Below are 22,716 nucleotides of genomic sequence, written 5' to 3'. Positions count from 1 at the left end.
TTCATGAGTATGACATGTATGTATTTACGAAAAAAAATCTATGTATTTGTATCAGTTATCTAGTACCCATAACACAATCTATAGTTAGCTTAACTTGAGTCTAGATGGCGCTGTGTGAATTGTCCTGATTTTATAGATATTCATAGCATGTGATCAATTGTTGACAGCGTTTGATTTGATTACAATTCGATCGAGTTCAAAACCCACCTAATGAATGGACGTTGGTTTTTTTTATTCTCAAAGGATTAGTGCGTCTCACACGAGAGTTTTGGTAAAAGGACAATTACGTTTGAACTGAATGATGGGAAAATAGAAAATATAGCAGTTAAAATGTCCTATGTGAATAAATGATGAGCGTGCATGGCAATAATTGTTCATGCACGGGATTTTCATTTAATGTTAGACATAGACACCTATATAAATATACATTGTAAATAAACTGGATTTAAAAATAAAAAAGTAATTCAATTGAGTTTCTTACCAGTTCTCAATTGAATCTGTATACTGGAACTGGACGGTAGGGAAAACAATATAATATAAAAAAAATTACGTATATGGGAGACAGTTACCTACCTATACATCAAAATAATAATTGGATTTAATAATGTCTAGTAAGTAACTAGTAATTGAGATTGTGATCATCGACAATTCTCATAGCACGTCTCTGAACCGAGTCAAAAGGACCGAGCTGGTATCCAGGTGCTCCCGCCCAAAGTTGAGAGCAGTACTCCATGTGCGGCTGAACCTGAGACTTATATGTGACTCTGTATGATTTGATTGTTCGATTTATTATATTGTGTGATTATTATTTAATTTATTCATAAATTTATTAACATTGTATAAATGACATCTATTTATGAACTTATCTAATTACTCTAATATTTTTTTTTTAAACTACTATGGTGGCAAACAAGCATACGGCACATCTGATGGTAAATGGTTACCGTAGCCTATGGACGCCTGAAGCACCAGGGGTGTCACGTGCGCGTTGCCGACCCTTAAGATTGTATATAGTTATAATACAATTGCAATGCCCCTACGGGGTATCGCATGTCTTATGTACTTTTTATTAATAATAGAAGCAATAAATAAATAGATAACTCCTCAGTTTTGAGGTAAGCTTCCATTTTATCCGGGGATGTAGTGAGTCGTTTGCGTGGTGTACCGGCCACTGTCCGCGGCGGCACTTTGTGGCCTGTTTTCAATTGCGAGTGTCGCTCTCTGAATATTCACGATGCTGTATCAATATTCATGAATACACCTATACCTCTCCCCAGCTCAGCACCCTCTAAGCTCGCACAGACCTTCGTCGATGCGAAATATTTTTCAATCGTCACCGATATAGCTAAAATATGGTATCACTTTTGCTTGTATTTTACAGACTGCAACGGATTAAAATAAAACCTGTTACGGGATTTGTTTATTCATCTCTCTTTCATAAAACCTCCTTTTAAACCGATTTAACTATCATAGTTAAAACGAAGTTACAGTCAACTATAAGTAAAATATCATACCATCAATATTTACCATTTTCAAGTTATAACAGCAAGTACTTTTGGTGTTTTTATTAAAATATGGTATAATAAAACATAAGTTTTCCACATTTATTTTTTGACCGTGGCACTGCCGTGTCTAACCTGTGTGACCCCACCTTACATTTTCCTATTGTCATTTAGTATATAAGATCAATATATTTATGTACATACTAGCTTTTGCCGGCGGCTTCGCTCGCGTTAATTTATCCCCTTAGGGGCGGAATTTATCAAAATCCTTTCTTAGGGGATGCCTACGTCATAGTAGCTTTATGCATGCAAAGTCGGTTTAAAATTGACAAAGTTTCATATAAACTTTCATGCCCAATTTTATCCCTTTGGGGGCAGAATTAATCAAAATCCTTTCTTAGGGGATGCCTACGTCATAACATCTACCTGCATGCTAAATTTCAGCCCAATCCGACCAGTGATCTGGGGCTGTGCGTTGATAGATTACTATGTCAGTCACCTTTAAGTTTTATATATTTATATTGTTAGTCAATTATCATCTGTAATATACATCGTCTCAACAAACAACATAGTATCATCATAGTACCCGCAACACTATACTAAAACGAGACAAGAGAACATTGGGAAAAGATGGAGGAGCCTTCACCCAAAGAGTGGTCCATATCTACATATAGTATAATTGTAATTACTACAATAACAAGTAGATTTTAAGGAAAAAAAACTAACATTTTATTTTTATTTTGTATTTTCTATGTATAATATATGTATGTATTTACGAAAAAAAAGTTATATATGTATATGTATCAGTTATCTAGTACCCATAACACAAGCTATAGCTAGCTTAATTTGGGTCTAGATGGCGCTGTGTGAATTGTTTTGAGATTATTATAAATCTCTCTATTATTATTCTCTTTCACATTTTCTCAGCCTTTGCTGAGTTTTTTCCACAATTACAGGCCGAAACCAAGTAAGTTCAGTGTGTGTGTATATATGTGTGTGTGTGTACGTGTGTGTGTGTGTGCATGTGTGGATGTATGCGTGTGTGTTTACATATTGTGAGCTTTTAATTTATGTGATAGGTGTTTTGTCATTTATTATTATTATCATCCAAAAATTCTCATCTCCCCTCTTAAGGAGAGGAGATGGCAACATACCCCCGGCAGAAGCACAGTCGGCCGGGGTTCAGAAGCGAATGAGAGAAACCGGCGTACAATGCTCCAGAACCTACATTTGTATTCATTAGTATTTTGCATCTTTATCGGTTTGGATTTTTGTATGTATAATAATCCCAACCGTCTGAGATGTTGTTCCAGACTGGTTGGGATAAGACCGCTCACCGACATAACGATTGGAATGATTTCGGTGGACCTCGTGAGCCAGGTCGAGATATTTTCTCTTTTTCTCAGTTTCGGCTTTCACGAGGTTCTCGTCATGCGGTATGGTGATATCCACCAAAAACTTATTATTATTATTATTATTGTATCGTAAACGTGTGAAGTGTGTAATACAGAATATTAAAATATTTCCGGCGGCAGATAATGTAAAGGACGGGAGCGGGGCATCCGCGCGGACGGCGGTTCAACATAAATCGCCCTGTATCATAACGGTGCGAGCTTTTATTGAGGCGAGAACGGCATTCATTACCTCGCGATTTATGAGGTCCAACCCCCCCCCCCCCCCCTCCCTCACTCGACCCGTACCCCGTACCCCGCTACTTGCTCGCAGTAAACATCAGTCCCGCGGACACAGATAAATCTCGATTATGAATGTTGAATTGGGTTGTCTATCACTTATGAATTGATATCACATTTATTTGTAACTAGCTACTCACCCCTGCTTCGCATGGGTGTACATATATTGTACATATAAACCTTCCTCTTGAATCACTCTATCTATTAAAAAAACCGCTTTAAAATCCGCTGCGTAGTTTTAAAGATTTAAGCACAGATAGGGACAGACAGCGACAATGACTTTGTTTTATACTATACAACTAGCTACTTGCCCCGGCTTCGCACGCGTGTACATGTATTATACATATAAACCTTCCTCTTGAATCACTCTATCTATTAAAAACCGCTTCAAAATCCTTTGCGTAGTTTTAAAGATTTAAGCACACATATGGACGGACAGACAGCGACTGTGTTTTATATTATATAACTAACTACTCGCCCCGCTTCGCACGCGTGTACATGTATTATACATATAAACCTTCCTCTTGAATCACTCTATCTATTAAAAACCGCTTCAAAATCCTTTGCGTAGTTTTAAAGATTTAAGCACAGATAGAGACAGATAGCGACAGCGACTTTGTTTTATACTATGTAATTATAAGTACTAGTATATTAGCCCAAGTGCCAGCTGGAGACTTTCTAAGAGTCCCGTCTAACTAACACAAGTAACACGTTCACATTTTACTGTAGGTTTACAACGACGGTTGTCACTCCGTACTCCAGTCACACGAACCTGTAAAGTTTTATCTGCCCACCTGCACCTATCTGGACATCACTGACTTTGATACGGTCCTCATAGAAATGTTAATCCGGGATTAACGTGTATAGAAAGTCCCGCAAAACCCCCGAAAGGTCGAAACGGCCGCTTTGATGTTGCGTACAAAGTATTGAATAGAGGTGGAGTAAACGCAGGACGGAGTCTGGATGCTGGACCACACGCTGGATGAATAAACAAACGGCTGGATAGACAATAATTATAGTTAGAATTTATGATCTCACACACGAACAAGCTATTATTTAGCTTAACAGGAGAACTAACGAACGCCGCGATGAATAATGGATTTGATATTTATTTACTTGCAAATTTCTCTTCAATATACATCCGATATTATAAACATGAAATTTGAAGGAAATGTTTGGATGTTTGTTATTAAATTTCGCATAAACGGCTGAGTGGTTTTGGAATAAACTTACCACAAATATAGAATGGGATGTGGACTACCAAAAGCAATATTAGTCCCTATGTGTGCTTAAATCTTTAAAACTACGCAATCGATTTCGATGCGGTTGTTTTTAATGGATAGAGTGATTCAAGAGGAAGGTTTATATATATAATACATGTACACCCGTGCGAAGCCGGGGCGAGGAGCTAGTCATTACATAGTATAAAACAAAGTCGCTGTCGCTGTCTGTCCCTGTATATACTTAAATCTTTAAAACTACACAACAGATTTTGAAGTGGTTTTTTTAATAGATAGAGTAATTCAAGAGGAAGGTTTATATATACAATACATGTACACCCGGGTGAAGCTAGGGTGAGTAGCTAGTTTATAATAAAAAAAAGAAGTTTTAGAATATTATTAAGAATATTACAAAAATTCTAATTCTAAATTATTATTTCGGCACCTTAATAAGCTTGTTACGTGAGTTAAATATTGCCTGGACGTAATTTAATTAAATATCGTGAGAAAGAAAAAGATTATCTCTCTCTTTCTCTCTCAATATTTTCATTGCTTCCTTTCTTTGTTTAATATACAGAAAAATGTTTTCACTTTTATTGTTTCCACTAGATTTTTCATATCATCCCAAATTTGAATTTAAAAATTAACCTGTATTATTGTAATCATGTACATCATTTATTTGAAAAGAATACGAGCTGAGTTTCTTGTCAGTTCTCATCTCGAAATCATTCCAAACTGACGGCAAGTTTCACATATCATAAGAGTCTGTGATACATGTACATGAATAAAGATATTTTGATTTATTTTTTCAATTATAAGATACAAAAATCTAAAATTCAAGTGTACAACTATACAATTAAATTCAATTTAACGCCTTTTCACTAAATGCATATGACAGTATGTGACTATACGGTAATTCCATTAATTAATTAATTAAAAAAAAATGCCTGCCCGTTGTTCTTGTTTTCTGAAACATATGGACCGATTTTGACGAGACTTTATTGCAAATAGCTAATTTTATAACTTATGCTACTATTACATAAAATGTTTTATTGTAATTAAAAAAGTTAATTTCACACGGTAACATGTAGTCCTATAATATTATGAATGCAAATGTAATTCTGGCTATCTGTTTACTCCATACACCCCGGTGGATAGACACCGCATAGAATTTAATGAAATTTAACATCATCAAGGCCTGAGACAGGAATCGAACCTGTGCCAAATACTAATCCGACACATTTTGTCTCAGGGAGTGTACTATATCTTTTATGTCTTTGAAACATACAATAATTTAAAAATAAAATATTACAGTATAATAAATCTTTTGACTACAAAAATAAGGTATATATTTGTTCTAAATGTCGGAGGTAACTGAGCCCTTCTTTGAATAATAAATTATTATTATTATTAACTAGCTGATCTCGCGACTTTGTCCGCGTGGAATTTAACTTTATTTCTCTAAAATAAAAGTAGCCTAAAGAACTAAAAATTATTTTGTTCGTCTTAATTTATTCGTTCCATTAGGTACTTATAGGTTCAAACTTATAAATTTACATCCTGCATCATCCCTTATTTTATCCCCATGGGGGTTGAATTTATCAAAATCCTTTCGAAGCGAACGTCTTCATCATAGTAGCTCTAATCTTTAATTTCAGTTCAATCAGTCGAAAATCTAAGAAGATTTATACAAACTTTCATCCCCTATTTTACCCCCTTAGGGGTAGAATTAATCAAAATCCTTTAATAACGGATGCCTACGTCATAACATCTACATGCATGCCAAATTTCAGCCCGATCCGTCTAGTGGTTTGGGCTGTGCGTTGTTAGATCACTACGTCAATCAGTCACCTTTGAGTTGTATATATTTAGAAGATAACAATTTAAAGAATTAGATGGTATGGCCATATTATGAGGAGACCGGAAGGCCACTTGACGAGAGAAGTTCTCAACCTCAAGTCGGGATCGAAAATGCGTGGACGACCCCGACTAACATGTAAGTAGTAGTAAGTAAATACCTTAAGGACAACGGCAACATAGAATAGAATAGAATAGAAATAATTTATTCAAATAAACTTTGAATAGTCATAACATTTTTTTTAATCTACCGCTTATTCGGAAAGCTGTCTCATCACAAGACGAACGAGCAAGAAACTTGTGTGTTGCTCTTTTAAATAATCTTTGTAAATTCATATTTTGCACGTCGAAATGTGTGATTAAAAACTACCAACCAGCACTAATTTATTAGAGTCAAATATAAATATACAATAAGATTAAATCGGTCATATTAATAAGAGCAGACCAGTCCCTACAAGCAGCACTCGTCCTCGGATGAGCCAGCCATCACTGCGCTTGACCGTAGACCCAGCAATTTTTAATAGTCATAACATTTTTTTTAATCTACCGCTCATTCGGAAAGCTGTCTCATCACAAGACGAACGAGCAAGAAACTTGTGTGTTGCTCTTTTAAATAATCTTTGTAAATTCATATTTTGCACGTCGAAATGTGTGAATAAAAACTACCAACCAGCACTAATTTATTAGAGTCAAATATAAATATACAATAAGATTAAATCGGTCATAGTGATAAGAGCAGACCAGTCCCTACAAGCAGCACTCGTCCTCGGATGAGCCAGCCATCACTGCGCTTGACCGTAGAGCCGGTCCAGAATAGACAACACTAGAGATCAACCCCAAATGAAATGGGATGAGGCCATAAGAAATGAACAATTTGAAGAATGTAACTAAGCCAGGTATATATATGTATATATTTGTGTTAATTTATTATTGTAATCTTCTTTTTCTAATTTTATATTCTCGATTTGTGATTTTTTATACACATGTAGTGATTTTCAATTTACCACAATTAAACTGTTGTTATTTCTGAAATCCTGTCAGTGGTTTACTGTGATTATAAATTGTGTCAACATGTGTATAGTATAGCCCTGGTTTTCTTATCTATAATATAGATTATAGTATATATATGTATAGACATATAAGTAAAATTGGAGTGTCTGTTTGTGATATTGAAATAATCGTTTTTTACTGCATGCATATGAATATAAATACAGTCTGTACACCAAAATAACGTTTTTTAAAATTTTTGTCTGTCTGTCTGTTTGTTCCGGATAATCTCTAAAATGACTGGACCAATTTTGACGGGACTTTTTTTGACAGATAGCTGATGTAATAAGGAGTAAAACAAAGTCATTGTCGCCGTCTGTCCGTCCCTATGTATGCTTAAAACTTTAAAACTACGCAACGGATTTTGAAGCGGTTCTTTTAATAGATAGAGTTATTCAAGAGAAAGGTTTATATGTATAATACATGTACACCCGGGCGAAGTCGGGGCGAGTACCTAATAATAAATAAAAATAAACGTCAGAGATTCTTACTACCAAAATACGCAAAAAACAATTGCAATTAAGAAACTCCTTCTTGAAGCCAATTGAAAACTTGTACGTCGCTGTCTCGCTGCTGTAATGAGATAACGAGGAAGACGCTACGATGTAGGTACCTGTCCTGATGAGGTAGACAGAACTCTTCCATTAGCAGTTTGTGATAAGAGTAGTAGCTAGGTGCGACGCGGAAGCGAGAGCGGAGAGCGGGCTTATATCATTACGACGGCCTATGTTCTAGTGGTTGAGCACACTGCTTTACCTCCCATGGTCACAAGTTCTTACAACTTACATTCCTGACACGGACACGTACAAAATATAGTTTAAAAAACTTTTCAATCGTCTAACATCGTTTAACTAAAGTTCGTTTTATGGCAATTGCGTAAGCGTGGCAAATACAAATGTTTGTGCCGTGCGAGGAATCGAACCCGCGACCATCAGTCGTAAAGCGGTGTGCTGGACCGCTAGACCATCGAGGTTGTCATTCATTCATTTTTATTCAGTCAGATTTATTTTTAAATTGAGATTTGTGAGAATAGAGTGTCCACCAGCATATGCTATAGCAATTTTATCAAAAGGATGATCAGTCGCTGTATCATCATTATCATCTCAGCCTGGAAGACGTCCACTGCTGAACAAAGGCCTCCAAATATCTCCACGACGATCGGTCCTGCGCTGCTCGCATCCAATGCCTCGCAACGATCTTGACCAGATCGTCGATCCACGTTGCTGGAGGCCGTCCCACGCTGCGTCTTCCGGTCCGCGGTCGCCACTCGAGGACTCTGCCCCAACGGCCATCTGTCCTACGAGCTATGTGCCCTGCCCATAGCCATTTCGGTCACTATCACATACTTTTATTTCTTAGGCTCTGCTCTGGTACTAGATGGCGCTGTGTGTTTCGTCCTGAGATATTTAATTATTATTATTACGGCTGCGTGACGCCTTCAGAAGTTATGACCATCATAACTCGCGCCCAAAACGCATTATAATAAATACGCTGTGCTTCTGAACATTGCGGGCGGACATTAAACTGATTTACACGGTTTTTTAATTGTTAACACGTCCGCTTTATATGGTCCGCTGCCGCCGAAGCTCCGCGCCGGTTGTCAAGAGAGTGGGCCCCTTTTTTGCATTTAAATGGTAGCCCATATATTTTGGACAGAATGAATTAATCTGAATTGCTATTACAATAATATTAGGTTATGTTTGATATTGCAGTGGGTACCAGCACATATAGGTTTGACAGGAAACGCATAACAAGCTATAGATTTTTTTTTATTACTATATAATTAGAATGGTACATAAGACATTAATTTTAAATTATAATATTATAGATTATTCCATTTTAATATACCCAAAATTTACATGCCCGTAAATTGGGGCAATTAAACAGTTGCCAATAATATTATTACCTGGACATATTATAATATCTAACTGTATAATACGCAAATAAATAAATTTCATTTCATTTCATTTCATTTCATTTCATTTCATTTCATTTCATTTCATTTCATTTCATTTCATTTCATTTCAATTTCATTTCATTTCGTTTCAATTTCATTTCATTCCGGACATTATCCGTCAAATTCATTTGCCTTTTTAATGCATAAATCGAATTCCCCCAACTGTGAAACATGCAATACTATAGAAGATCTGCATCACATATTAATAGAGTGTGTCCGAGATGCTGTTAAAAGGGAATTGTTTTTAGAACAATTTGGACTGAATCGGTTTGATGTTGGTATGTACCACGATATACTATCTGATCCTGTATCATCTGGAGCAAAATTTTTATTTTCATTGTGCAGTAGAAGATAATATTATTAATAAGATACGATGGGACTGGCATTATCATATCTATAATATATAAAGCTGCATTACGGTGACTCACTCACTGATTGACATAGTTGTTCTCCCAGAAGGAGCGTCCGGGGGTCGAGACGATGTATGGGGGAAATGTTCCTTTGGCTAGGGTGACCACGAGAAAATTCCGAAATTTGGGAAAATCCAAGATGGCGGACAAAGATGGCGGCTAACTTTTACAGTTTCGCTCGGATCGATTCCGTTCAAAGAGTGATTTGGCACGTCTCGGCGGGACCCAGAATATGGCGTAAAAACAAAAAATTAAAATCCAAGATGGCGGCGAAAAAATTGCCAAAAACTGGTTGAAAATTTTCTACAGTTTCAAAAACCGAAATTCCCAGGGTAGTTGCGGGGGTGCTGGCGACTCCGGTTGTGGGACATAGGAAACTCGAAGGACCCGACCTCTAGGGAAAATTATGAAATTTGGAAAATCCAAGATGGCCGCCGAGTTGGGGGCGTGTGAAATTGGTCCTAAAAATCCGGATTATTTTCAAAGTCATTTTTTAGGTACAGGGCAACCCCGCAGCGAGTCGGCTTCTATGGGGCGATGATGGGTCTCGGTAAGAAGTATTGCCAGCGCTAAAAAGAATTCCCGAATTTGGGGTAATTTGGGAGAAATGGTCCAAAAAGTGGGAAAAATTTTTTTCGACATTTTTGACAAAAGAGGCATCAAGCCCTATCGAGAAACATCCCTAAAGGGTTTTAGATGTGTTTTGTTGGAATTTGCTGGCAACACCCATACATGGTTTGACCAAAATAGAAATTGGGGTGTCTCTCCAAAAACTGAAATTCCTAGGGTACTTGCGGGGATACTACCGATCCCTATTGTAGGCCATTGGGAGGCTGAAAAACCCAGCCTCTAGGGAAAATTATGAAATTTCAGAAATCCAAGATGGCGGCCAAGCTATGGGAGATTTAGTTTTTGGAAAAATTTTGGGATATTTTCAATCGCGTTTTTGCTGCTCATGGCAACCCCGTAGCTAAACGCCACCTACTGACATGGGTAAGTCTCAGTAAGAAGATTTGCCAGGGCTAAAAATTTTCCCCGATTTTGGGTTAAATTTGGAGAAAAGTCCCATAAAGTGGGAAAAATTTTTTTCGACATTTCAAATGAAAAAGTCTTGTTGGTCTACCAAAAATCGTCCCCTGAAGGGTTTTAGGGGAATTTTGTCAGAATTCGCTGGCAACACCCATACATCATGGGACAAATATTGAAATTGAGGTCTAGCTTTAAAAACTGAAATTGATAGGGTACCTACGAGTGTGCTAGGTCAACGCACTGTGCGGCGTCGGATAGCCGAAGGACCCGGCATCTAGTGAAAATTATGAAATTTTAGAAATCCAAGATGGCGGCACAGATAGGGGAGTTTTGCTTTTCGGATAAAATTTGGGACATTTTTAAATGTTGTTTTAGGACACATGGCAACACCGCAGCGAGTCGACTTCTACGGAGAGATGATGTCTATTGACACAAAGTATTACCTGGTATGAAAATTTTCCCCGATTTTGGGGTATTTTTTGAGACAGGTCCTAAAAAGTGGAAAAATTTTTTTTCGACATTTCAAACTAAAGAATGATGAAAATCTGTCAAAAGTCATCCCCTTAAGGATTTTTGGTGGTTTTTGTCAAAATTATCTGGCAACACCTCAGATCAGTTTTCTTAGGGAATAGTACAAGAAGAAGTCACCGAGGCTCTACATAATGTATGGACGAAATGTTTCTGTTACTAAGGTGAATACGTCAAAAGTATTAAGAAGTAAAAATCCAAAATGGCGGCAGAGATAGGGGAGTTTTGCTTTTCGGAGAAAATTTGGGATATTTTTAAATGTAGTTTTAGGACACTTGCCAACCCCACAGCCAGTCGACTTCTATGGAGAGATGATGTGTCTCAATACAAAGTATTACCTGGTATAAAAATTTTCCCCAATTTTAGGGTAATTTTTGAGATAAGTCCTAAAAAGTGGGACAATAATTTTCGGACATTTCAAACAAAAGAATGATGAAAATCTGTCAAAAACAATCCCCCTATTGATTTTAGGTGGTTTTTGTCAGAATTATCTGGCAACACCTTACATCAGTTTTCTTAGAGAATAGTACTAGAAGGAGTCACTGAGGCTCTATACAATGTATGAACGAAATGTTTCTGTCACTAGGGTGAATACGTCAAAAGTATTAAAAAGTAAAAATCTAAGATGGCGGCCGAGTTAGGGTACTTAATTTATGTTGACATTTTTAGGGACTTTTAAAAATTCAATTTTGGGGTACCACTAAACGTTGCAGCGAGTTGACTTCTATAGAGCAATGGAAATTCTCGGTGGGAAATATTACCTGGTCCAAAAAATTTTCCCGATTTTGGGGTAATTTCGAAGAAAAGTAAAAAAACGTGGAATTTTTTTTCGTCAATTTGAACAAAACAGTGATAAGCATTGGTCCAAAATTATCCCTCAAAGGGCCCTAGGTGGTTTTTGTCAAAATCTCCTGGCAACACCATACATCGATTTTCATAGTAAACCGTACTAAGGAACTCTTAGGTGTATGTAACCTGGGCTCTGTACAATATATGGATGAAATGTTTCTATCACCAGTGTATATGTTAAAAGTATTTAAAAATAAAAAATCCAAGATGGCGGCCGAATTAGGATACTTTATCTATGATGACAATTTTAAGAACTTTTTAAAATTCATTTTTGTGTCATCATCCCTGCAACGAATTGACTTGTATTGAGGAATGGAAACTCTCGGTGCGAAGTATTAACTAATTTTCATAGTAAACAGTACTAAGGAACTACTAGGAGTCACCTTAGCTCTGTACAATGTATGGACAAAATGTTTCAATCGCCAAAGTGGATAAGTTAAAAGTATTCAAAAAGGAAAAATCCAAGATGGCGGCCGAGTTCGAGTATTTTATCTCTGATGATAAATTTAGGAATACATTTTGGGGTACCTGGCTTCCCTGCAGCGAGTCGGCCTTTATTGAGCCATGGTAGATTTCGGTTTGAAATATTATCTAGGCTACAAATTTTCCCCGATTTTTAGGTAATTTTGCAAACCCAAAATGTGGGAATTTTTTGTTTCGACATTCTAACATAAGAGTGACGGGGATCTATAATAAATCTCATCTTAATAGTTTCATGCGATTTTTTTGTAAAATTAGGTGGCAACACTAAGCATACATTTCTGTATACTAATACAGAAAGGTAGGTAATGTGAGGTTTTGTATTGTGACCATTGCAATACAAAGTTTCGCCACAGGATGGTACACGTGAAACAAAAATTCACTGTTACAATAGGAAGTCACCTAATCGTATCAAAACAGACAACTCTACTTGCCAACCAAGTCTATTCGAAAAGAAAACCGTCTGCACAAAAAAAATCAACGACAACGCCTCGCGGGCCTCTTGAGGCCCGCGCACACACGCACCCTCTAGTCTATAATATATAAAGCTGCATTACGGTGACTCACTCACTGATTGACATAGTTGTTCTCCCAGAAGGAGCGTCCGGGGGTCGAGACGATGTATGGGGGAAATGTTCCTTTGGCTAGGGTGACCACGAGAAAATTCCGAAATTTGGGAAAATCCAAGATGGCGGACAAAGATGGCGGCTAACTTTTACAGTTTCGCTCGGATCGATTCCGTTCAAAGAGTGATTTGGCACGTCTCGGCGGGACCCAGAATATGGCGTAAAAACAAAAAATTAAAATCCAAGATGGCGGCGAAAAAATTGCCAAAAACTGGTTGAAAATTTTCTACAGTTTCAAAAACCGAAATTCCCAGGGTAGTTGCGGGGGTGCTGGCGACTCCGGTTGTGGGACATAGGAAACTCGAAGGACCCGACCTCTAGGGAAAATTATGAAATTTGGAAAATCCAAGATGGCCGCCGAGTTGGGGGCGTGTGAAATTGGTCCTAAAAATCCGGATTATTTTCAAAGTCATTTTTTAGGTACAGGGCAACCCCGCAGCGAGTCGGCTTCTATGGGGCGATGATGGGTCTCGGTAAGAAGTATTGCCAGCGCTAAAAAGAATTCCCGAATTTGGGGTAATTTGGGAGAAATGGTCCAAAAAGTGGGAAAAATTTTTTTCGACATTTTTGACAAAAGAGGCATCAAGCCCTATCGAGAAACATCCCCTAAAGGGTTTTAGATGTGTTTTGTTGGAATTTGCTGGCAACACCCATACATGGTTTGACCAAAATAGAAATTGGGGTGTCTCTCCAAAAACTGAAATTCCTAGGGTACTTGCGGGGATACTACCGATCCCTATTGTAGGCCATTGGGAGGCTGAAAAACCCAGCCTCTAGGGAAAATTATGAAATTTCAGAAATCCAAGATGGCGGCCAAGCTATGGGAGATTTAGTTTTTGGAAAAATTTTGGGATATTTTCAATCGCGTTTTTGCTGCTCATGGCAACCCCGTAGCTAAACGCCACCTACTGACATGGGTAAGTCTCAGTAAGAAGATTTGCCAGGGCTAAAAATTTTCCCCGATTTTGGGTTAAATTTGGAGAAAAGTCCCATAAAGTGGGAAAAATTTTTTTCGACATTTCAAATGAAAAAGTCTTGTTGGTCTACCAAAAATCGTCCCCTGAAGGGTTTTAGGGGAATTTTGTCAGAATTCGCTGGCAACACCCATACATCATGGGACAAATATTGAAATTGAGGTCTAGCTTTAAAAACTGAAATTGATAGGGTACCTACGAGTGTGCTAGGTCAACGCACTGTGCGGCGTCGGATAGCCGAAGGACCCGGCATCTAGTGAAAATTATGAAATTTTAGAAATCCAAGATGGCGGCACAGATAGGGGAGTTTTGCTTTTCGGATAAAATTTGGGACATTTTTAAATGTTGTTTTAGGACACATGGCAACACCGCAGCGAGTCGACTTCTACGGAGAGATGATGTCTATTGACACAAAGTATTACCTGGTATGAAAATTTTCCCCGATTTTGGGGTATTTTTTGAGACAGGTCCTAAAAAGTGGAAAAATTTTTTTTCGACATTTCAAACTAAAGAATGATGAAAATCTGTCAAAAGTCATCCCCTTAAGGATTTTTGGTGGTTTTTGTCAAAATTATCTGGCAACACCTCAGATCAGTTTTCTTAGGGAATAGTACAAGAAGAAGTCACCGAGGCTCTACATAATGTATGGACGAAATGTTTCTGTTACTAAGGTGAATACGTCAAAAGTATTAAGAAGTAAAAATCCAAAATGGCGGCAGAGATAGGGGAGTTTTGCTTTTCGGAGAAAATTTGGGATATTTTTAAATGTAGTTTTAGGACACTTGCCAACCCCACAGCCAGTCGACTTCTATGGAGAGATGATGTGTCTCAATACAAAGTATTACCTGGTATAAAAATTTTCCCCAATTTTAGGGTAATTTTTGAGATAAGTCCTAAAAAGTGGGACAATAATTTTCGGACATTTCAAACAAAAGAATGATGAAAATCTGTCAAAAACAATCCCCCTATTGATTTTAGGTGGTTTTTGTCAGAATTATCTGGCAACACCTTACATCAGTTTTCTTAGAGAATAGTACTAGAAGGAGTCACTGAGGCTCTATACAATGTATGAACGAAATGTTTCTGTCACTAGGGTGAATACGTCAAAAGTATTAAAAAGTAAAAATCTAAGATGGCGGCCGAGTTAGGGTACTTAATTTATGTTGACATTTTTAGGGACTTTTAAAAATTCAATTTTGGGGTACCACTAAACGTTGCAGCGAGTTGACTTCTATAGAGCAATGGAAATTCTCGGTGGGAAATATTACCTGGTCCAAAAAATTTTCCCGATTTTGGGGTAATTTCGAAGAAAAGTAAAAAAACGTGGAATTTTTTTTCGTCAATTTGAACAAAACAGTGATAAGCATTGGTCCAAAATTATCCCTCAAAGGGCCCTAGGTGGTTTTTGTCAAAATCTCCTGGCAACACCATACATCGATTTTCATAGTAAACCGTACTAAGGAACTCTTAGGTGTATGTAACCTGGGCTCTGTACAATATATGGATGAAATGTTTCTATCACCAGTGTATATGTTAAAAGTATTTAAAAATAAAAAATCCAAGATGGCGGCCGAATTAGGATACTTTATCTATGATGACAATTTTAAGAACTTTTTAAAATTCAGTTCTGTGGCATCATCCCTGCAACGAATTGACTTGTATTGAGGAATGGAAACTCTCGGTGCGAAGTATTAACTAATTTTCATAGTAAACAGTACTAAGGAACTACTAGGAGTCACCTTAGCTCTGTACAATGTATGGACAAAATGTTTCAATCGCCAAAGTGGATAAGTTAAAAGTATTCAAAAAGGAAAAATCCAAGATGGCGGCCGAGTTCGAGTATTTTATCTCTGATGATAAATTTAGGAATACATTTTGGGGTACCTGGCTTCCCTGCAGCGAGTCGGCCTTTATTGAGCCATGGTAGATTTCGGTTTGAAATATTATCTAGGCTACAAATTTTCCCCGATTTTTAGGTAATTTTGCAAACCCAAAATGTGGGAATTTTTTGTTTCGACATTCTAACATAAGAGTGACGGGGATCTATAATAAATCTCATCTTAATAGTTTCATGCGATTTTTTTGTAAAATTAGGTGGCAACACTAAGCATACATTTCTGTATACTAATACAGAAAGGTAGGTAATGTGAGGTTTTGTATTGTGACCATTGCAATACAAAGTTTCGCCACAGGATGGTACACGTGAAACAAAAATTCACTGTTACAATAGGAAGTCACCTAATCGTATCAAAACAGACAACTCTACTTGCCAACCAAGTCTATTCGAAAAGAAAACCGTCTGCACAAAAAAAATCAACGACAACGCCTCGCGGGCCTCTTGAGGCCCGCGCACACACGCACCCTCTAGTTATGATATAAGAATAAAATAATAATAATAATATTAGGTTTTAACCGCTCCGCTATTGGCCTCACTAGTTTTAATGTACTAGGTACATTCAGATACCAAGGTTAAATCGTTCTTAATAGTGAAAAATTATAATGTTGTTGAATATTATTTATTATTCTGACGGCCTCGGTGGTCCAGTGGTTAATTACCAATTGTGAAAAATTACCAATAAAGCGGTGTACTACACCGCTTTATTCCGATGGTCGCGGGTTTTAGAATAGAATAGAAAATCATTTATTCAAATAAACTTAATTTAAGCACTTTTGAATAGTCATAACAATTTGTTTTTTATCTACCACTCGTTCGGAAAGCTGTCTCATCACAAGAAGAACGAGCAAGAAACTTGTGTGTTGCTCTTTTAAATAATCCTTGTAAGTTTACATTTACAAGTCGAAACGTGTGAATACAAACTACCAACAAGCACTAATTTTTGGGTCAAATATAAATATGCAATAAGATTAAATCAGTCGTAGTGATAAGAGCAGACCAGTCCCTACAAGCAGCACTCGTTCACGAGTATGACGGATGAGCCAGCCATCACTGCGCTCGACCATATTTTAGGTTCGATTCCTTGCACGATGCAATCATTTATATTCATGAATACTATTGTTTGTATCGGTCTGAGTGATTTCTATGTACAATACGCAGATACTGTTCCCAGATAGATATATATTATATACTAGTTGACACGCGCAACTTCGTGTGCGTTTCATTTCCCCACCTCTTACAAAATTTTTCAATTCGAACCTGTAGTTCCTAAGATCAGCGCGTTCAAACAAACTCTTTCGCTTTATAATATTAGTATAGGTGTATTTAAAAAAAAAATATCTCTATGTATTTATATCAGTCGACCCATCTCATGGTAGACGGTTACCATAGGCTAAGGTAACTGATGCTTGAAACACCAGACGAAACTTACCACCTTACGAAATTTTAATATACCATTCTTGAAAAATACTATATCGTAGTTGTGTAGTTTAGGCATTTTAAACTTAACTGAATACTTATATTATATAATATTTGTTATAAGCATACGGCCCATCTGATGGTAAATGGTTACCGTAGCCTATGAACGTCTGTAACACCAGGGGTGTCACATGCGCGTTGCGACCCAACTTCTTGGAAAACCCCATGCTGTGAGAAAAACTCGGCAGGTAGTTCATTCCACAACCTAAGCGTACGCGAGAGGAAAGAATATTGTAAAAATTATTTAATTTGACGTAATATATCTGAAAATGTTTATGTTTATGTCACAGAATTCAATTACATGTGCAAATTAAGATCGATAGAGAAACAAATTAGTTGATTCCCCGGCGGAGGGCGTAACAAGAAACATGTGATTCCGTAAGGGTTTCATCAACTCATTTCACACATCGCTTCACGCAAGCCACTTGTATCCATATGCCCAATTAACACTCAGCCCGAGCGGGCAGGCAAGTGAGCTCGGAAGTGAGCAGCGTGAGAGTGTAAACGAGTGGAAACACTTCCCATGCCATTGGCGCTGCCACTCGCGCTGCCCGGCGCTCCCTCGATTGTCGGTTTTCGTGCGCGAGTCAAAGGACTGGCAGCGCGAGTGGCAGGGGAAGCGGCTGAATATAAACGTAGCATTTGATAAAGTATAAAGTGTCTACTGAGTAGGCCTATATTTAAAAAAAATCACTATTGCCTGTTTACCTCCATCTTGTCCCTGCTGGGTAGGTAGCGAACTCTGAAAAAGGGCGATCACAATAGATCTAGTAGGTCGCAGTGCTACAGGTGCTACAAATATCTGACAATAGGGGGAAAAGGGGATTGTTAGTAATATGGACTTAAGAACCAATTACTAGCAATGTACCATATCAGGTTGACCTCCAAGCGGTTCCCCCTGGAGACCATCGTGTTAAATTCCTGATGAATTTATCACGATGGGCTAACTGACTTGACTTCATGCTCATCTTATCATCCTCCACTGGTGCCCCGCCAGCGAAAACCGTTAGCGCAGGCGGGTGTACCATTCCATTATCATTCACAATAAAAAAATCTGACAATAGTCTAAACAACCCAATATACAAAAAAATACCTCCATGCCACTCTCGAGCGTGTAGCGCTGCAGCCGCTATCGAGTTTTACAGAATATCAATGTACAATCTCACCAAGGATTCCGCTTTCGAATTCGCAAGTGATGCTTACAGAATAGTACTCTACTGATAGACATTAGAAGTTCATTAGTGGCGGCGACGAGACGTCTGCGTGTCGTTAGCGACGCGGCACCGGCCCGCATGTGTCTCGTGTCTCGTGTCACTACGTCGCTCACTCGTGTCGCCGCACGGTACTACGTGACTGAGGTTGTGGCTAGTTTCTGGTTAAATCCATCTTTATAAAATTGTAGGGTCGTCAGTTCAATATTATGAATTGTTTTGTTATAGTATAGGGGGCAGACTAGCTTGCGGTTTACTTGGTAAGTGATTACCGCCGCCCATGAGCACCAGTAATGCAAGTGCTTTGCTGACCTTCTAAGAAGGAATAAGCTCTGGAATAGAATAGAATAGAAAATCATTTATTCAAATAAACTTAATTTAGGCACTTTTGAACAGTTATAACAATTTGTTTTTTATTTACCACTCGTTCCGAAAGCTGTCTCATTACAAGAAGAACGAGCAAGAAACTTGTGTGTTGCTCTTTTAAATAATCCTTGTAAGTTCACATTTACAAGTCGAAACGTGTGAATATAAACTACCAACCAGCACTAATTTTTTGGGTTAAATATAAATATATAATAAGATTAAATCAGTCGTAGTGATAAGAGCAGACCAGTCCCTACAAGCAGCACTCGTTCACGAGTATATAGATGAGCCAACCATCATATTTTAGGGAGCCCAATGACCCGGCCCACCACGCCGCCACATGTCTGGACATTTTAGTGAGCATGATTACTCATTCCACTCGACCACGTCACAGCTACAAAAATTACTATATGGTAGTTACAGTAGCTTGAAGCTTATTAAATAGTTTTACTGAATAAAATTGATTAACTAATTATTTAATAGAAATGTAGAGAGTAATAAGAAAGATATCGAGATATTAAATATTTTTATATAACGGCTAAACATAGATTTTTTATAAAACAGCCGAATCACATACATCGTAATATTTTATTTACGAGATACTGAAATCAGCAATTTTTCAAATATAACTATCTGGTCCTTCGAGACGGATCTTTCACATCATTGCTTAGCGGTAATAAAGAGTTAGTTTATCTTTTCGTTACCTTTGCAGCGTTAAACAAAATTTGGGACAATTATTCAGTAGGTCTGAATAATTGTCCCAAATTCTGAATCGGCTACTATCTATTTTTATACTCCTAAGTGATAAGGGTCGTCCACCCCTAACATTATTTTTTTATTTTTTGGGCACAATTTTTTATTTATATTTTTTTATTCTTTGTACAAAAAATACATACAACCCTAAATTTTCACCCTTCTATCACCAACCCTATTTTTTTATAGCGTTATTAATTTATATGGCAAAACGTTTGCCGAGACAGCTAGTTTTAGATAAAATTACTAGAAATATATCGCACTACTATTATAGACGCGGATGTCAGTGAGTGTGGATGAATGTATGTTTGTTTGTTACTCTGAATTTAATGAAATTTTACAATAATGGAGCTTATATAATATATAAGCATTTAATTTTATACAGCTTAGTGTATAATGTATATTTTTTATTGGGTTGTTTGGGCTATTATCAGATGTTTGTAGCACCTGTAGCACTGCGACCTACATAGATCTATTATGCTCGCCCTTTTTCAATGTTCGCTACCTAGACCCGTCAGGGACAAGAATTGAAGGATATTCTTAGGAGTGATGGTTTTTATCTCTTCGGGAAAGAGTGTAAACTTTCCAAAGGAGATATTTTGTTTATGCATGAGTGGGCTGCAACCACATAGGATGTGTATACGTTTCCTCTTCAGTTTGGCAGAATCTGCAGATTTTTGTCGTGCATAGGCCTAGTTTTGGTATATGTTTGTTTAATTTGCAGTGTCCTGTGAGGGCCCTAGTCATCATGCATATGTTGTTTTTAGTGTATATTAATAAAAATGTATAGTAACTTACAGTAATGGTTGGGTATGAGGTCGGGCTCGGCGTCGTCGAGGTCGGGCAGCTTGGCGCGCGGCGGCGGCTGGTGCTGCGGCGGCGGCTTGGCGGCGGGGGGTCGGCGGCGGCGGCGCAGCGACGCGGCGCACGCGGCCGCCACCAGCGCGCACGCCGCGCCCGCGCCCGCCCCCGCCGCGCCCACCACCCCGCCCACGCCCAGAGCCGCCTCCCGCGCTGCACACACACACAGAATTATATACTATTGTTAGTAATGTGGACGTGACTCCATTACGTGACCAGACATGTGGCGGCGTGGTGGACCGGGTCATTGGGCTCCCTAAAATATGGTCGAGCACAGTGATGGCTGGCACATCCACAACCAGGTCAATAAAATCTTCTTTATAAATTTAAAAAGGTTTAAAAATTTAAAATGATTTTCAATTAAAAATACCCACAAATATACTAACTGTTAGATAGTGATTCATCAGAGTCCACTAAGTTGTAGCAAAGGCATTAAATAATGTATTTTTTAACACAAATACTACAGTCGCGCAGGAACTCTCATTCGTACATTTAGAATAGTTTTATCGGATCCTGTCCTTGTACCGTTAAGTATCTATTTTTAGTGCTGTCTTGTTTGATCAGGTTCCAGGGCGATTTGCTTACTTTCTCTTCGCAATGAAAAGTGCTAAATCGAATCGCAATCTAGTAAAGGAATTAGCGTTCTGTATAAAAATTCGAGGAAACGCTCGAGATCGTTAGTAATTATTGAATTGAAAGGAAATTCGATGTTGGGCGATAGCTGAACTGTGAAGAATAAAAAAGTAAAAACACATCTGTACGAGTTAGCATCGTGCATAATTTCGCAACGTTAGCTGACGACCTCGGTGGTCTAGCAGTTTAGCACACCGCTTTACGACCGATGGTTGCGCGTTCGATTCCTCGCACCGCAGAAACATTTGTATTCATGTGTATGATTGTTTGTATCGGTATGGGTGTGTTTTTTATGTATAATATGTATTTTATTAAAAAAAAAGAATATATAAGTATCAGTTATCTAGTACTCATAACACAAGCTTTAGTTAGCTTAACTTGAGTCTAGATGGTGCTGTGTGAATTGTCCTGAGATTATTATTTTTTTTTTTCCCAAAAATTCTCATCTCCCCTCTTAAGGAGAGGAGATGGCAACATACCCCCGGCAGAAGCACAGTCGGCCGGGGTTCAGGGCCCCAGGGACAGAAACCGGCGTACAATGCGGGCAGAATCTAACAGCACCGCTTTCTGCATCTTTCCCGGGAGTGAACCGCCCCGGAATCCCAACCGTCTGAGATGTTGTTCCAGACTGGTTGGGATAAGACCGTTCACCGACATAACGATTGGAATGATTTCCATCACCCCCCACATTTCGGTCACCTGTGAGCCAGGTCGTAGTTTCGGCTTTCACGAGGTTCTCGTCATGCGGTACGGTGACGTCCACCAAAAACACCCTCGAGTGTGCCCGATCCATCACCACGATATCAGGTTTGTTCGCAAGAACGGTCCTGTCCGTGGTGATGGATCGGTCCCAGTAGAGCTTGACGCTGCCGCTTTCGAGGACCGGCTGGGGCTCGTACTTATAGTACGGCAACCTCTCATTCGCGAGGCCGTACTTCAGAGCTAGTTCTTGATGGAGTATTTTGGCTACCTGGTTGTGTCTGTGTAAGTACTCAGTGTTGGCAAGAGCTGAACAACCCGAAAGCACATGTCTGAGTGACTCTCCGGGATGGCGACATGCCCGACAGATGTCCTCAGTGCCATCCTTCAGAATGTGCTTTCGGTAATTGTTCGTCTTAACCACCTGATCCTGTATTGCACAGACAAAACCCTCGGTCTCTCCGAAGAGATCACCGAACTGTAGCCAGTGCACGGAGGTCTTCGTGTTGACGTACGGCCCGTGACGTAGGGCTTTGAAGAACCTTCCGTGCAACTCCTTCTCTTTCCACACGGCCTCCCGCTGAGAGGTACCCAGGACTTCGGGTTTTCGCCAGTCCTCTTTAGCCAGAGAAAGAGGGGTGAATCCTTTG

The 22,716-nt window shown here is 38.5% G+C and overlaps 1 protein-coding gene across 1 annotated transcript in view; it reads right to left on the bottom strand.

Annotated features, from left to right (window-relative positions):
• Positions 1-22,716, bottom strand: part of LOC131843394 (neural cell adhesion molecule 1-B-like) — a 119,922-nt gene that overhangs the window by 17,734 nt on the left and 79,472 nt on the right. Inside the window, exon 9 of the mRNA XM_059192024.1 lies at positions 20,672-20,887. Within this exon, the coding sequence (XP_059048007.1) occupies positions 20,672-20,887 (216 nt within the window). The remainder of the gene's footprint in view (positions 1-20,671; positions 20,888-22,716) is intronic.

Source organism: Achroia grisella, unplaced genomic scaffold (genome assembly GCF_030625045.1).
Source record: "Achroia grisella isolate CSIRO2021 unplaced genomic scaffold, CSIRO_AGI_Agris_v1 utg3071, whole genome shotgun sequence".
Classification (NCBI taxonomy): Eukaryota; Metazoa; Arthropoda; class Insecta; order Lepidoptera; family Pyralidae; genus Achroia; species Achroia grisella.
The sequence above is the reverse complement of the archived record's forward strand: the minus strand, read 5'-3'. Positions and strand labels throughout refer to the sequence as shown.